Source organism: Erythrolamprus reginae, chromosome 3 (assembly GCF_031021105.1).
Source record: "Erythrolamprus reginae isolate rEryReg1 chromosome 3, rEryReg1.hap1, whole genome shotgun sequence".
In the NCBI taxonomy this organism is placed as follows: Eukaryota; Metazoa; Chordata; class Lepidosauria; order Squamata; family Dipsadidae; genus Erythrolamprus; species Erythrolamprus reginae.
This window is the reverse complement of record NC_091952.1, coordinates 185981317-185998620: the sequence shown is the minus strand read 5'-3', so window position 1 is coordinate 185998620 and position 17304 is coordinate 185981317. Positions and strand designations below refer to the sequence as shown.

Genomic DNA, 17304 nt, shown 5'->3' with positions numbered 1-17304 from the left:
ATGAAAAATCACATAAGTTATATGCCTGTAATGCAAGTAAAGTCAAAGTTTATTTCATTATTTTTTTCCAACATTTCAAGTAACATCTATAACGTAGAAAATAAATTCTAGATGAAGCATAGGGAATACGCAGAACTTCCATTCTCTAATTTCTGCTTTATTGTTTCTATATAAGCATGATAAGATAGATGTGAGGGATTGAGAAACAAAGACTCTATTGATTTATCATTGACATACAGAGATATTTTTAAAATTATGTGTTCTAGGACCTGTTTTCAATCAATGCATATGTTTATGCTCAAGAGCCTCAAATGGATATTCACAGCTTTGAAGGTACCTTTACACGGGTAAGTAGTTACTCTAAGTAGTCATTCTTGCTGTACTCATTTGTCTTAATTGCCTTAAGAAGAAAATACTTTTAAAGTTAATTACCATATTTTTCAGAATATAAGATGCACCTTTTTCCTCCCTAAAAGAGGCTGAAAATTTGGGTGGGTCTTACACTTTGAATGTAGCTTTTCAAAGCTTTTTTTCCCCAACCCTAGCTAGGTGCTAAAAAATCTTCTTATTTCTTCCAAATAAGTTTTTTTTTCCAGCCATAAGTCTTTGCAGTCTTTGTCTTCATTGCTACTCCCTCTGAAAAAGCAGTGCCTTTCAGCCCTAACAGGATGGTAACTATCTTCCTGTCTTGCTGCATTTTTAAAAATTCCTTCTCCCTTCAAAGCAGCTTTTCCTGCCCTAAGTCTTTGCAGGCTTGCTTTTATTCTACTCCCTCTGAAAAAGGCTTTTTCAGCCCTAACCTGGGATAATATAAGCTGAAGCTGAACAGACTAAGGACAGTAGCCAGATGAATAACTGGTAGGTAGATTTTTTCCTCCCCCAAAACTAAGGTGCGTCTTATACTCTGAAAAATATGGTATGTTTCTGAATAGTCAGAGTGTGAGCATTTAGGGTAATGTGTTACTATTCCATTATACTTTCCTCTGTATACACCTGAAAAACACTTTTCAAAAATTTTAGCAACTTTAGAAATGAGAGCTGTGTAGGATATGGGCTAGAAATAAATATTGAAGGGACGTATGTTTCTTCTATCTAATCATCCACATTTTGATGATAGTTCACAGCATGATAAAAGCCGCTCGAGGAGAATAGGATTTGCAAATGTACACTAGATGAGAATCCAAGGTGTTGTGTTGTTGTTTTTTGTATTTTTGTTTTTTAATAAAAGCTGCACAATTCGGATCACAATCAAGTTTCAAGCGGTGCCTATTGATTGCCGCATACATCATACCATAACAGCTGTAAAATGCACTGATATTTTTTGAATGCATAAAAAATATTAAAATAAAGCTTGTTGTTTTATCATGGTTTGTTAAGATCAGGAAAACAGGGGCTTCCATTCAGCAAGAGGCTATTTACCCAGCAGGCTATTTGTACCCATCACTTGTTTAGTAAAGACATTGCTCAGGCAAATAGCTAAGTGCAGTTTCTGATTCACATGCTGCGGCTACACATGCAGATATTCTTTTAAAATGCACTGTTTGTGCTCATTAGCATTTACGGAGGAGGAGGAGAAGGAAGAAATGCAAATTTCAATTTCTTCCCTTGTCCATACCACATGGCCATGCCGAATAAATCATTAGCTTCCACAGACTCTTCTTTCTTAGCCCTGTTCTAGTCTAATACAGATTCCAGAACTGAGTCAGGTGAGAAAATTGTAATTAAAAAAAATAGTTGAACTTCAGTTCCTCATTTTCTTAATTCTTTAACAGCCTATTTTTCTCTGAAATAGGACAGATCCCATGAATACTTACCAATTTTTATTTACTCCTGTCATTTGAATAGTCACTTCAATTTTAAATAAAATTGCATATTGTTAGTAAAGAAAAATGCATATGTTAGAGGAGAAGGACAAAATGAAAAAACAAGTTTCTTCTTTCTTAGCTACCAGGCTACAGTTTTATAGATAAAAGTTGCTATTGGGTAGCAAGGAAATTTTAAGGTTTATCGATATACTGTTGTTGTTGTTGTTGTTGTTGTTTTCTTTCTTTTCCAGTGTGTTAACAATATATGTACCGTAAATACTGGATCATTATTTTATTTCTAAAGGCTCATATTTTCTAGTTAGGTTGGACTATACTATATTGCTGTGAGTGTACATTTTTCTTATTAAGTGATACTTAGTTCAAAGCTCAAAAGTTCATAATTCCCTCAGGGTTTCAGAGGTTAATTCTCTTTACCTGGGAGAATTCATTCCCATTGCCCCAGGTGTTTATTGTAAACTAAGCCTATAATTTCATTGAAGAATATATTCAATTTACAAAATGCCAGTTCCCAAATGTATTCTTACAAACAGTGGATATGATTTGCAGATAATGCTTGTATAGTTGCACAGAAGTTTGTTATTTAATAGCAGAATCTGGAAACTTTAGAAACTTCAGTTACCGGATTCTATAATGACAATGAATGTTCCAAATCATGAGGGAAGCCAATCTTAAAGATGAGTCTATTAGCATGCTTTATGGAAGTCAGATTTGGAAATAGGAAAACTAATAGATACCTACATATGCACATAGGAAAATGTTCCTAATATAATCACCCCCTGCTTGGGCAGGAGATCCTACACTACTTCAAACAAATGGTTATCCAACATCTTCTTAAAAACTTCCAGTGTTGGAGCATTCACAACTTCTAGAGGGAAGCCGTTCCACTAATTACCGTATTTTTCGCTCTATAAGACGCACCTGCTGATAAGACGCACCTAGATTTTAGAGGAGGAAAATAGAAAAAAAATATTTTGAGCCAAAAAGTAGGCTAAAATATTTATTACAATAACACTGCCCTAGGGGAATTGGGAAAATATACAAACAAGCCCCCCTCTCTCTTTCTTTCTATCTCTCCCTCTTTCTCTCTACCTTTCTTTCTCTTTCTTTCTCTCTCTCCCTTTCTCTATCCCTCTTTCTTTCTCTCTGTTCTTCTCTTTCTCTCTGTCCCTCTTTCTTTCTCTCTGTCCCTCTCTTTCTTTCTCTCTGTCCCTCTTTCTTTCTCTCTGTCCCTCTTTCTTTCTCTCTGTCCCTCTCTTTCTTTCTCTCTGTCCCTCTTTCTTTCTCTCTGTCCCTCTCTTTATTTCTCTCTGTCCCTCTCTCTCTTTATTTCTCTCTGTCCCTCTCTTTCTTTCTCTCTGTCCCTCTTTCTTTCTCTCTCTTATCTCTCCTCACTCACTCTCTTTGTATCTCTCTCTTTCTCTCTCTCCTCTATCTCTCCCTCTTTCTCTCTCCCCCTTTCTATCTCTCCTCTTCCTTTCTCTCTCTTTCTTTCTCTTTCTCTCTCCCTTATTTTTTCTGTTTTTCTGCTGTGGGAGGAGAGCGTGCGGCCCAGACCCTGAGCAGAAAGGGGCCTCTGTGGCTCCCGAGTGGCGGTGGACCCAGTTCGTGCCTGCCCGACGCCTACCTCCTTCCCCACTTTCTTGGCCAGGTAAAGGGGGTAGGACTTGGAGTCCGGCCAAAGGCAGAGGCTTTAAAGAAACCGACCTCCTTCACCTCCGTCCCTTTCCACCTTAGCATCTGCCCCAAGTAGGACCGCCGAGAGCAGCACCAAAGGCGGCCCAAATGGGTACGGACGGACGGGAAAGGAAAGGGGTTTGCGCAGCGGCCCGCGTGGGGGGGTCTCCCAAAGGAGCCAAGTCTCCCGGTCTTGACCAAGCAAAATGGGGCGGCAGCCCGCCGGTTGCTTCCCGCGTTCAGGCGTCTCCCCTCACTGTTAATTCCGTCGTGAGGCGCCTCTTGGCTTTTAAGGCACCTCGGGAGTACTTCTGCGCCCTTAGGCTGCAATTGCGCTCCATCCGCTTCTCTGGCGGGGAAGCCCCATAGAACGTTTAATCCCGAGGAGACAACTGCGGGGTTGAGGAAGCTTTGCGGTTCCTCGGTTTTTCTTTTTTTTAATTCCGACGTTACTCTCTCCCTCCTCCCGAGTGGCTCCCGAGTGGCCCCTCAAACCCCGACGACCTCGCCCCCGGGTCCCTCCGCCGCCCCCGGATCCTGGCCGGGACAGGGCAGCTTCCTCTGACAGGCGCCGCGTGGGGCCGAGGGGGCTTCAAAACTCAGGCGCCGCGCGGGGCCGAGGGGGCTCAGCAGAAGGCACAGCGGCGGGCGGAGAGAGGGAAGAGGGGGCAGTGGCGTCCCTCCTGGCCTTGGCAGGCCGCCCGACCCTCCCCACCTCCTGCAAACGCGGCGGACGGCGGGGGGAGAGCGAGGAGCCGGCTCCGGCGGGCGCGGGGCTTGGCTGGCTGGCGGGGGGAGCGCCGCGGGATGGCACTTCCGAGTTCGCAGCCAAACTTTGCACAGGTGGCGGCCGGCTGCGAGCGACTGGCTGGGTTTTGGGTCTTCGAGACCTCCCCGCCTCCTGAAGCGATTCCCGTAGCCTTCCCAAAGGCTCGGAGCCGCCAACTCTCCTCCGGTGCCGCTCCGCCTCCTAAACCTGCGCGGTGGAGGCGTCCCCCGGCCCAGCACTTCCGGAGGCCGAAAGGCGCGGCTCTCTTTGGGGTTGGGAAGAGGAGAGGCGGCGACAGAGGCAGCGGTCTCCAGATGAGTATATCGCCGCCCCCCCTCTGCTCCAGCGCCCCCCCTCCCTGTCTGCATCTTCGCTCCATAAGACGCGGCTGATTTTTCATCCTACTTTGGGAGGAAAAAAACTGCGTCTTATGGAGCGAAAAATACGGTAATTGTTCTTCAGGAAATTTCTCCTTAGTTCTAAGTTGCTTCTCTCCTTGATTAGTTTCCATCCGTTGCTTTTTGTCCTCTCCTCATGTGCTTTGGAGAATAGCCTGACTCCCTCTTCTTTGTGGCAACCCTGAGATATTGGAACACTGCTATCATGTCTCCCCTAGTCCTTCTTTTCATTAAACTATACATACCCATTTCCTGCAACCGTTCTTCATATGCTTTAGCCTCCAGTTCCCTAATCATGTTTGTTTGTTTGTTTATTTGTTTATTTATTGGATTTATATATTGCCCCTCTCCGAGGACTTGGGACAGCTTACAGAGAACAATACAATATAGTAGCCTAAATCCAATTAATTTAAAACTAAGTACAGTGATACCTCGTGATACGAACCCCTTGTGATACGAACTCCTCGTGATACGAACCTGGGGTTCGGAAACTTTTTGCCTCTTCTTACGAACTTTTTTCAGCTTACGAACCCACCGCAGATCGCAAAATGGCGCTCCGCTGGGCACCACCGCTCAGCTGTCACCTTTTAAAACAGCCGGGGGGCTTCTCGGCGTTCTCCCGAACCCAAACTTTTTGGGTTCAGGTTTAGGAGGCCGCCAAGAAGCGCCGCCGCCCTGCTGTCACCTTCGGAGACAGCCGGGGGGCTTCTCGGCGTTCTCCAGTTCGAACCCGGAAGTTCTCCACGCCGAACCCGGAAGTTCAGGTTCAGGTTCCGGAGGCCGCCGAGAAGCACCGCCACCCAGCTGTCACCTTCTGAAACATCTTGATGTCTTCGTGACGTCAAAGCTCCGCCCATGGAATTCCCTATTGGGATTCCCCACCTCCTTTCTAGCCTCCAGATCGGCCGAAAACTCTGCCGCTGATCGCAAAAACGGTGCTCTGTTGAGCGGCGGCGCCCAGCTGTAACCTTCTGAAACAGCAGGGCGCTTCTCGGCGGCCTCCGGAACCTCTCCGGGAGAATGCCAAGAAGCCCCCTGGCTGTTTCAGAAGGTGACAGCCGGGCGGCGGCGCTTCTCGGCGGCCACCTAAACCCGAAAAGTTCGGGTTCGGGTTTGGGAGAACGCCGAAAAGCCTCCCAGCTGTTTTAAAAGGTGACAGCCGGGTGGCAGCGCCAAGCGGAACGCCATTTTGCGATTTTTTTTTCTTTTTGCACGGATTAATCACTTTTACATTGTTTCCTATGAGAAACAATGTTTCGTCTTACGAACTTTTCGCCTTACGAACCTACTTCTGGAACCAATTAGGTTCGTAAGACGAGGTATTACTGTATACTTATCTATAATCCCCGGTTTTATTAAAAAAAAACCCAATCATACCCACTCAGACAACAACCATATGTGACATTCATGTTGCTCTTCTCTGCACTCTTTCTAGAGTCTCAACATCCTTTTTGTATTGTCGTGTCTAAAACTGAATGCAGTATACACATACATACACACACACACACATACACACATATATTACAAAACACAATTAAAAAATTATTAGAATCTTATCAATATTTAATTTGTTTGTGTGCATATATTTATTGATTGCTCTAATCTGGTGAAGTCAGGGAAGTATACAAAACTAGTGAAAATTATAAAGCAGCAAACAGACAGCCCAGACTAAAATAATCTAATAGACAACAAAAGTAGTAAAAAAAAAAATAGTGGCCCTTAATCAATATTAACCCCAAACAGCCACAAAGTCTTGTTAGAATTTATTTATTTATTTATTTATTTTTATTTATTTATTTATTTATTTTGTCCAATACATATTACACATTGAAGAGAATAGATATGTAATAATATAAATAAAGAAAAGAAAGAAGAAAAGATATAAAAGTATAGGTGAACATATTTGAAAGGAAGAAAAGATAAATGAGATAAGGAGAGACAATTGGACAGGGGACGGAAGGCACACTGGTGCACTTACTGACCTCTAAGGAACCTGGAAAGGTCAATTGTGGATAGTCTAAGGGAAAAATGTTGAGGGTTAGGGGTTGACACTACTGAGTCTGGTAATGAGTTCCATGCTTCGACAACTCGGTTGCTGAAGTCATATTTTTTTACAGTCAAGTTTGGAGTGGTTAATATTAAGTTTGAATCTGTTGCGTGCTCTTGTGTTGTTGCGATTGAAGTTGAAGTAGTCATTGACAGGTAGAACGTTGCAGCATATGATCTTGTAAGCAATACTTAGATCGTGTTTTAGGCGACGTAGTTCTAAGCTTTCTAGACCTAGGATTGATAGTCTGCTTTTGTAGGGTATTCTGTTTCGAGTGGAGGAGTGAAGGGCTCTTCTGGTGAAGTATCTTTGGACATTTTCAAGGGTGTTGATGTCCGAGATGTGGTATGGGTTCCAGACAGATGAACTGTATTCAAGGATGGGTCTGGCAAAAGTTCTGAAGGCTCTGGTGAGTAGTGTGAGATTGCCAGAGCAGAAGCTGCGTCGGATCAGGTTAACAACTCTAGAAGCCTTTTTGGCGATATTGTTGCAGTGGGCTTTGGCATTTAGATCATTTGAAATCATTTCATTTGAAAATCTGTTCCACACCAAGCGCCAGACCCTGAATCAATGCATTGGAGTTATTGTGTTTTACTAATTTTTGGATTTATTTGGTGGTTTTTAATTAGGTGAAGCACTCAGAGTCACAAATGTTGGATTGGCAGCTATACCAATATAATTGAGAAGAGCGGCATAGAAATCTAATTAATAAATAAAATAATAATAATTCAGTACCATACAATACATTTTCTGAAATTATTTATTGTTTCTCCTTCATTTTAAGTCCGGATAACATACAGGTATTATTTTTTCTGTTCCAAGTCATTATTCTCATGTTTAATATTTTTATACATATTTGTAAATAATTCTATACTTATGAAATACAATTTTAGAAACCAATCCTCTTTTTTTATTTTACAGGAAGATAGTGATCCAACTGTTCATGAGAGCCTAAGCATAGAAAATACTCTATGGGCAAGCACTGTTGTTGCGTCAGGTAAAATAAAAAGCATAGTTTGAGAACATGTGACAAAAAGAAATACTTCCGTTTTCACATTTTTGTTCATTTTTTCTATTAATCTTTTAAAACTTTTTTTTAATCCTCAGGTTCTTTCTTGCTTAATACTTGTCCATATTCCCAAATGCTACTTTTATTATCTTTATAAGTATTATTAGTATTTTCCATGTTTTTTATCCAGCATGATAAAGTAAATACCTATATAGAGTCACGAAAAGTTTTCTTTTGATTCATCAAAAATGTACAACTCTCCTTTTGAAGAGTTTCCCTACATTGTTTCCTTAGCTTTACATAATGATAGATTAGAAATGATGGCAGATAATTTTGACATGAACAGTCTGCAAGCTTTTTAAGTCTGAATAAGAATGAAATGAAATTCTTATACTTGTATGTTTTCTCCCCTTTGTGCTTCAAAAGGAGAGTTGTAAATTCCATTCAACAAAACATCAGGATCATGTCAAATTATGCAGTTGCATTATGTAGAATAATTATTACTAAAATGTACTCATGGGACTGCTTTAATCGGCTGCAAGAAAAACCTTGAAGAGGAAGAGGAAGAACTATAGCCAAAGCATCAGTCACATAAGCGAAATGTCACCTGAAAGCAGGAAGGGAGTTTGAGACAATGTCTCAGATTGAATGCTTCCTAGTTCTCTTTAGGATAAAGCAGTGCTTCTCCATTATTTTCTGTTTCACCCCTCCTAGGAAGAAGTAAACATTTTGCGCCTCTCCCCAACTCTCTGCCACAACTGTAAATATTGTGGCATGCCCCACCCAATCTACCACCCCAAATTGCGTCCCACCATGAGGCATGCATCCTACCTGACACTTGTACCAGTATCTCCGTTGCGTTCCTTGGCACTATGCCCAGGGCAGCCTGTTCTAAAAGAAAATGTCTCCTGGGTTCAAGAAATTTGATTGAACTTTTCTTTTGGAATGAACTGCCCTGGACACAATGCCAAGGAACGCAACGGAGGTACTGGTACAAGTGTCAGGTAGGACGTGCATCCTACTCCCGGAAGCAAAAAATCCCCCACATTCCTTGGGGTCATGCGCCCCCGGCATCGCTCCATGCTCCCCCCCAGGGGGCCCCGCCCCATTATTTGAGAAGCACTGAGATTAAGGCAGAGGGGGGGAAAGCAATACAAATTTACAAGATTCTGTTAGTGCAACCCAATAATAAAAAGTAGTTTTTATTAGTTTGGTGTTTGAGGAAGTCTGAGGAAGAATGCTGGCAATGGAAGATACAGCGATCCCCCGAGTTTCGCGAGGGTTCCGTTCCAAGACCCCTCGCGAAACTCGATTTGTCGCGATATAGCGGTGCGGAAGTAAAACACCATCTGCGCATGCGCGCCCTTTTTTTTCATGGCCGCACATGCGCAGATGGTGGAGTTTGCGTGTGGGCGGCGGGGAAGACCCAGGGAAGGTTCCTTCGGCCGCCCAACAGCTGATCTGCTCCGCAGCGCGGCAGCAACGAGGAGCCGAAGATTGGGTTTCCCCGTTGCCCAGGCAACGGGGAAACCCCATCTTCGGCTCCTCGCTGCTGCCGCGCTGCGGAGCAGATCAGCTGTTGGGCGGCCGAAGGAACCTTCCCTGGGTCTTCCTGCCGCCCAGGCAACGGGGAAACCCCATCTTCGGCTCCTCGCTGCTGCCGCGCTGCGGAGCAGATCAGCTGTTGGGCGGCCGAAGGAACCTTCCCTGGGTCTTCCCGCCGCCCAGGCAAAGGGGAAACCCCAAGATCGCTTGCCCGCCCGGCCGGCCGCTCCGCTTGCCCGTTCACTCGCCCGCCCGGCCGCTCCGCTTGCCCGTTCGCCCGCCTGGCCGCTCCGCTTGCCCGTTCGCCCGCCCGCCTGGCTGCTCGCTTGCTGCTCGAGAGCAAGAGGGGGAGAGATAGAGAAAGAGGGAGAAGGAAAGAAAGAGATGAGAGAGGGAGGAAGAGAGTGTGAGAGAGGAAGAAGCAAGATAGAGAAAGAGAGAGAGAAAGAAAGATGAGAAAGGAAGGTAGTGACGTCATCGGGTGGAAAAATCGCGATATAGCGTTTCGCAAAGATCGAGATCGCGAAACTCGGGGGATCACTGTACTTCTATTTTAGATATCCAATAAATGAAATGCACAGACCAGCCAGTTCTTATGCTATAAAACTTGAAAAGAAACTTTTAGATCAGTTAGTGATACAGGCTTGTGTTATCCCCCCCCCCTTTTGAAATGTTCAAACACATGATAACATTCTCATATAACCCTTCCTTGTATTTGTTCCAGGAACTGTAATTGGTGTTGTTATATACACTGGAAAAGAGACTCGAAGTGTAATGAACACATCAAATCCAAAGAATAAGGTAAGCTAGTTTCAGAATTAACAGAAAGAAAACAAAAATATCTACTATTTTAGTTAACCTTTCCTATTAAAAACATATTTAAACTCTAAATTAAATATTAAGTTCCTTTTCTACTTTGGGACAGTGCATTAATCTGAATTTGAAGGAGAAAAAAATTATTTGGATTATCTATGGGCAGTCATATTCCACCTGCAATAGACCTCTAAAGAAGTTAATTTTTTCTTTACATTCCTTTTTGGGTTCACACAGCAACAAGAAAATACATTTCAGAGATGCCAATGGAAGCTTTGTACATTCACGTGCATGCTCCATCTTACTTATATGTTACTTATACATTTTCTAACATTGATATTCTGCCACTGCTGGAAGAAGTATAATAGGATCCTCTTCCAATTCATGATCCTAATGGCAGGGGGATTACAGCAGATCACTATGTTGGTGTGTTTTACTTTTCATCAAGAATAGTTCTCCATGCATATTTTTATTTTATAGGTAAGGATCACCTTTATAAGCTGTGAAGTACATAGTTTCCAAAACAAGAATTTAATTTTTAAAAACATCCTTGTTGTTCTTCGTTATTTTTAACTGTGAATAAAACTGGCTTTTGAAAATCTAAATGCTTTTATAACTGTACCAAATGATTTAGAGAATAGTTGATGATGTATTATTCAAACTAGGTTATGATCTGGAGATTGTCCAGTTCTGCTGTAAGTCCACTAGAATTATTGAAAATAAGCTTTGTGCCTATTACCTCCCTCTGTAGCCAGAAATAATATGGCAGGGGGAAAAAAGAGAGATTGGGATTGCAAACAATAGTATAATCATTAAAAGGTGCTAAGGATTTAAACCATAAAAATAGTGTGAAAGATATAGGATGCCAGTCAGATGATTAGGACTCTACTTCTCTGTTGCTGTTTTATTTGAAAATTCTTACTATAGAGATTGAGACAGTGAAAACATATCTTAAATAGAACTGCTATTTATTTAATAGGATTTCTATCACTTAGATCATTGATGACGAACCTATGGCACGGGTGCCACAAGTGGCACGCGGAGCCATATCTGCTGGCACCCAAGCCGTTGCCCTAGCTCAGGTCCAATGTCCATGTGTATGCCAGCCAGTTGGTTTTTGGCTCGCATAGAGGCTCTGGGAAGGTATTTTTGGCTTCCAGAGAGCCTCCGGGGAATGGGGGAGGGCGTTTTTTAACCCTCCCCCAGTTCCAAGTAAGACTTTGGAGCCTGGGGAAGGCGAAACACAAACCTACTGTACCCATCAGAAGTTGGGAAGCCATTTCTGGCCTCCAAAGGGCCTCTGGGGGGGCAGGGGAAGCTGTTTTCGCCCTCCCCAGGCGTTGAATTATGGGTGTGGGCACTCGTGCATGTGCACCCAAGGAAAAAAAGTTTCGACATCACTGACTTAGATCATAGAACATATTTTTTTTAAATCTTGAAATGGTAACCCACTTTTTCATGCCTTACAAAAGCCACCGATTTGATATTTGAAAAGTTATGTGCATATATGAGTGTTCCATATCCTTCCAACCTTCCACCATCAGAACTGATGAAACTTCTTGGAGGAGAAGCAGAACGTTTTCTTCTTCTTCTTTAAGGAAAAAAACAGTCCAGTTGCCTTTTGAGACACTTTTGAGACACAGGAATACTAATGGTGGGATTCAAATTTTTTTACTACCTGTTCTGTTGCAATGGCTTGGCGGGTGTGGTGTGGCTTGGTGGGTGTGGCAGGGGAAGGATTCTGTAACATCTCCATTATCACCCCACTCCAGGGGAAGGTTACTGCAAAGTCCCTGTTTTCTCCAGATCAGTGGGGACTCGGGAGGCAGAGAATAGATGGGGATGGGGCCAATCAGAGGTGATACTTACCAATTGTCCGAACTACAGAACCTGCTGAATACTACCTCTGACATATACATATACAAACATACAAACTTGCAGATGTGCACCGGTACATACATACACACACGATTATGTTCCTTCAAATTGTTTTTTACTCCTAGCGACCATATAGATAGATCTATCCCTAACCTGTCTTTTGGCACAGAACTGTCACAATATCTCTCTCAGATGGGATTGATATTGAAATAAAGGTTTCAGGCTGTTATTAAAGTTGAACATTTCAGTAGCAGTTATTGCCAAAAGCAAAAGTATGCTATTGAAAGAAGTCAGGATGGTTGAGAATTAGTCTTCTGTATTTCATCACTATGACAGTTATGCCACTGGTGGTTTGCAAAGATCCGTAGTTTGCCTCTTATAACATTCAGATAAAACAGATGCCATCTTCTAGAGATTTGGAGTGAAGCATTACTCTTGTTCTGATGTTACTGAGTTGAGAAAATTCACAGCCAGGTAGGAGGGGCAGAACTGCCTGGTCTCAATAAAGAGAAAGATAACATTTCATAAACTGAAGGGCAATCCAGAGGTGAGCTTTGAAATGTTATGTCCAACCTAATCTTTATGACACTACCTTTTCCAAATTAAAAAAGCCAACATTCTGGGACTTAATTAGTAACCAAAGTTGGAATCGATATTGTCATTACGCAAAGCAGTCACTTAAGCCCCTCATTTTCAATTCTCTGCTACAAATATTCTCCATACAGCCACTTGGTAGTGAAAAGCATGGTTAAGACAATAGATTATTAAAATATAATTTAAAATTTTCAGTAACTTACACTGGAAAATAATCTTGATATCTGTTCAAAAAACAAACAGAATAGAATTCCAAATAGGATGTTTTTCATTAAGAACAATAAATACTCGTTCCTATGTCCATCAAGCAAGACCCAGTGAATAGTGATATCTTCAGAATGGCATCTTCTTCCTTTCTTAATGTCTAAGTAATTTCTATGTATCAGATAGCTCTCATATTTGTATAGTTTTAAATAAAAAACTATTAAGGTGGGAGAAAATTTAGGTTGCAGTGACCATCTATGTTTGTGGTTTGATGTAAAAACTGATTGTGAGCAATCCTATAATGCAACCAAAGTATTGGATTTCAGAAAAACAGATTTTAATACAATGGGGGAATATTTAAATAATGAATTAAAGGGGAGGGATAAAATGGCAGGAGCGAGCACCCAGTGGACTGTATTAAAAAAGGCCATCTTAAAAGCCACTGGACTGTATGTAAGGCAAATAACTAAAGGTAAAAGGAAGAAGTAACCGCTATGGTTTAGCAATGATGTAAGGGCTATAGTGAATGAAAAAAATGCTGCCTATAGGAGGTATAAAGAGTCTGGAAGTATAGCTGATAGAGAGGTGTATAAAATGAGACAGAAGGAGGCGAAACAGATAATATATGCTGCTAAAGCCTCAAAAGAGGAAGAAATTGCAACATCTGTAAAGAAGGGGGATAAAATCTTCTTCAGATATATTAGTGATAGGAAGAAGAAAAACTGCAGCATCACGAAGCTTAGTACCGGGAATAATACATGCATTGATGGGAATAAGGAGATCGCTGACCATTTCAATTTTCTCAGTTTTCTCAAAAGACATGTCTTAGAAGAACTTGAACGATTAAAGATAAATAAGGCAATGGGTCCAGATGGCATCCACCCCAGAGTTTTTAAAGAACTCAGATTTGTCATTGCTACCCCCCTGACTGATTTGTTTAACCAATCCCTGTTAACAGGAGATGTTCCGGAGGATTGGAGAATGGCCAGTGTTGTGCCTATCCGCAAGAAGGGCAGTAGAGAAGAAGCTGGTAACTACAGGCCAGTTAGCTTGACATCAGTTATAGGTAAAATGATGGAGACCCTACTCAAAAAGAGGATAAATCAGCACCCAAAAAACAATAACTTATTAGACCCAAATCAGCATGGCTTTACTGAAGGCAAATCATGTCAGACTAACCTCATTGATTTAAGGTTCAGGAGGGAAGTGTTTTTAATAGGAAAGTGAACACAAGAACAAGGGGACACAATCTAAAGTTAGTTGGGGAAAAGATCAAAAGCAACATGAGAAAATATTATTTTACTGAAAGTGTAGTAGATCTTTGGAACAAACTTCCAGCAGACGTGGTTGGTAAATCCACAGTAACTGAATTTAAACATGCCTGGGATAAACATATATCCATCCTAAGATAAAATACAAAAAATAGTATAAGGGCAGACTAGATGGACCGTGAGGTCTTTTTCTGCTATCAGACTTCTATGTTTCTATGAAATATTTAGATTGATTTGGGAAGGAATTAGTAAGTGATGCCCTGATCATCTCCCATCTGAACAATTGCAATGAACTCTACATGGGTCTACATTTGAAAAACACCATTAGTTCCAGCTGGTACAGAATGCAGTCGCATTCTTGGGTGGCCCAAGATTCACTTCAAGGCTACAATATTTATATCCATACATGGCATGGGGCCAGGTTACTTGCAGAGATGTCTTCACCTCATTACCTCAAGCTGTCCCACTCGGACAGGCAGGTAAAGTATGCTACAGACTCTGTCAGTTAAAGAATTTTGACTGATGGGTCTAAGAAGAAAGCATTTTCTGCTGGTGCCGCCCAGCAGTGGGCTACGAGCCAGAACGCTAAATTGCGCTTGTCACCGCGGCTCATAAGTGCTTGCGGGGCCAGCGCAATTTTGCTGCTGCACCTGTGGAGGCAGCAAAATTGCACACAAAACCGCAGGTGCGCCTGTGTTTTGGCATGCGCAGAAGAAAAAAAACCTCATGGAAACACGGGTGCATCTGCGGCTCCATGCGCGATTTTGCTGCCTCCACAGGCGCAGCAACAAAATCGTGCTAACCCCGCAAGAACTTATGAGCCGCGGCAGTGAGCGCAATTTAGCATTCTGGTTCATAGCCCACCGCTGTTGCCGCCACCCTTCGGAACACCTTCCTCCTGCCCCCCAAAGGTGAGGCAGGATCCCGTGTTTCTGGCCTTTAGGGAATGCTTCAAGACCTGACTCTGCTGATTTGCTTACAGCCCATAGAGGAGCACACAGCCAAGAGGCTGATTAGCATTTCTCTGCCTTTTGAATTCTTATTTTAATCTTGGTTTTAACTGTTTTTATTATAATACTTTCATGTAGCTTTTATGTTTTATGTATATTTGTATACCACCGAGAGTCGCTCTATGAGAAGATGGGTGCTTTCTAAACCTAAAATACAAATAAATAAATAAATAAACAAACAAATAAACAAACAAATAAATACCATTAGAGGTATGATCATTGTTTCTGCCTAGATTAGCTGGCTATTTGTCATATATTCTTTTAAAACGAGCTCTAGATGCCTAGAAGGATAGTCCTTTATGGAGATTATTACAAACTATCAAATTTTCTTGGGAGAGCATTGGTAATATTTGTCAGTTCAACCAGTTCAGGAATAATGCAGCTGTTATTTGGTCCTTGCCCTTGAATCTGCTACGTGGAAGTCTAGGAACAATACAAAAGCAAAAAAAAAAAATGTCTCAGGAGCCACAGAAAAAAATCTTTTTTCTGTGGCTTAAACAAGAATCCTAGATCTTCTAATGCAGTGTTTCCCAACCTTGGCAACTTGAAGATATTTGGACTTCAACTCCCAGAATTCCCCAGCCAGCGAATACTGGCTGGGGAATTCTGGGAGTTGAAGTCCAAATATCTTCAAGTTGCCAAGGTTGGGAAACACTGTTCTAATGAACAACATTGTCTCTATAGTTTCCACAAAGACAATGTACCGGTAGTTCAATCCGTTCCAACAGCTAAGTGTTGGGCATTATCCCAGGCTGCAGTCCTTGAATTCTTTTACACCTTGGTTAGAGAGGTAGCTATGCAGAAGGAAGGAAGACAGAATTAGCACCTCTAGAGTTTTATCTTTGTATCATTGTATTTAAAGTATATAATTTAAACATACAGTATCTCTCTGACAGTTGTATTAGAACTTAGAATACTTTCTAGTTTTGTGTAATTTCTGATTCCCAAATTTGAGCTTGTAAGGTTCCCTCCTATAGTCAGAATACTATTATGATTATTTAATTATTGATAAAGAACATTTCAACCTCTCTGTGAATTTTTCATTCAAAACTATTTAAATAATTACTAATAGCTCTTCCTAAGAGCTATTAAAAAGACATCTCAGTTATCATGAACTGAAACTTGAGATTTCCTTTCATAAAGTAGACCTTTATGTAGTAAGAAGATAATTATATATTTTTTTAAAAACCTAGACTGAAAAAATCAATTGTGACAGGTTGCCATTTTCATGCCATTCAGAGTAATAAGTTACTTAGAATCAGAATATAAAGAAGGGAATGATAATACAAATCGTCTAAAAGTAGTTATTGCAGCCCTTTGAGTGTATTGGTTTGTGTTTCTAATAAAAAGATGCTTTTAAAAGTGTCATCTAGAAAGAGACAGGTGATATGTGCTATTATGTGAAGTAGAAGTCTCTGTTATTATATAAATCTCTTAACTGCATTTTAAAATAGAGCAAAACACAATCAATACATCTATAGGAATAATTTTTTTCTTTTAATACCTGGGTGGAAATATAAAGCTTTTCAGAAAAGAACACAATTCTAAACTAAAAGTTACTCTTCTTCTAAATCTTATATTTTAAATTTTTAAATAGTCTAATCTAGAACTGTCAGTCTACCTGTGCGTTGAGAAAAGTAATAAAAATAATACCGCATGGCTTGAAATATATTATTGACTTGTAATTTAGTAGCTATTCTAAAACATTTTTAAAGCATTGCTACAGGTTCCATTAAGAATGGATTAAATGGAACAAGCAAACAAATTGATAATGCATAAACAACTTGTAATACTGCTTTTAGGATACTAACTGCATACACAATGTCTGCATTTGCATAATTAGTATACTTTAATAGTCATCTGCTAGCAATTAAAAGAGTTGGGGTTTTTTATTCAGCTAAAATGTGGACATAAATAAAGTTGTAATTTCAGGTAGAAGTAAAGTAGCATTATATTAAATGCTATGAAAACAATCATACCTGAAACAGGATATGTCATATTTCCAAAATGAAAGTTTAAAACTATTCTTTAAGATGTGTAGTTTTCTCATTTTGGATAGCTGAAACCAGAAAAGTGGTAATCGAGCTTCATTAAATATAAATTAATACAATTAAATATTACTCTCTTATAATATCTTACATCATTTCCCTTTTTCTCTGCTGCAAACAAGAAAGAAGCAGTTATAGAACAGTCCCACGTGCAGAGCTGTATGAAGAAGGAGAATATGCATTGTGTGGTTCAGTGAGTTTTTTTTAATACAGAAAGC

General features: G+C 41.0%; 1 protein-coding gene across 2 annotated transcripts in view; it reads left to right on the top strand.

Moving 5' to 3' along the window:
• Positions 1 to 17304, top strand: part of ATP9B (ATPase phospholipid transporting 9B (putative)) — a 184330-nt gene that overhangs the window by 76816 nt on the left and 90210 nt on the right. For both annotated transcript variants that reach the window (XM_070747427.1, XM_070747426.1), the window contains exons 9-11: positions 267 to 347; positions 7636 to 7711; positions 9993 to 10069. In XM_070747427.1, the coding sequence (XP_070603528.1) occupies positions 267 to 347; positions 7636 to 7711; positions 9993 to 10069 (234 nt within the window). The remainder of the gene's footprint in view (positions 1 to 266; positions 348 to 7635; positions 7712 to 9992; positions 10070 to 17304) is intronic.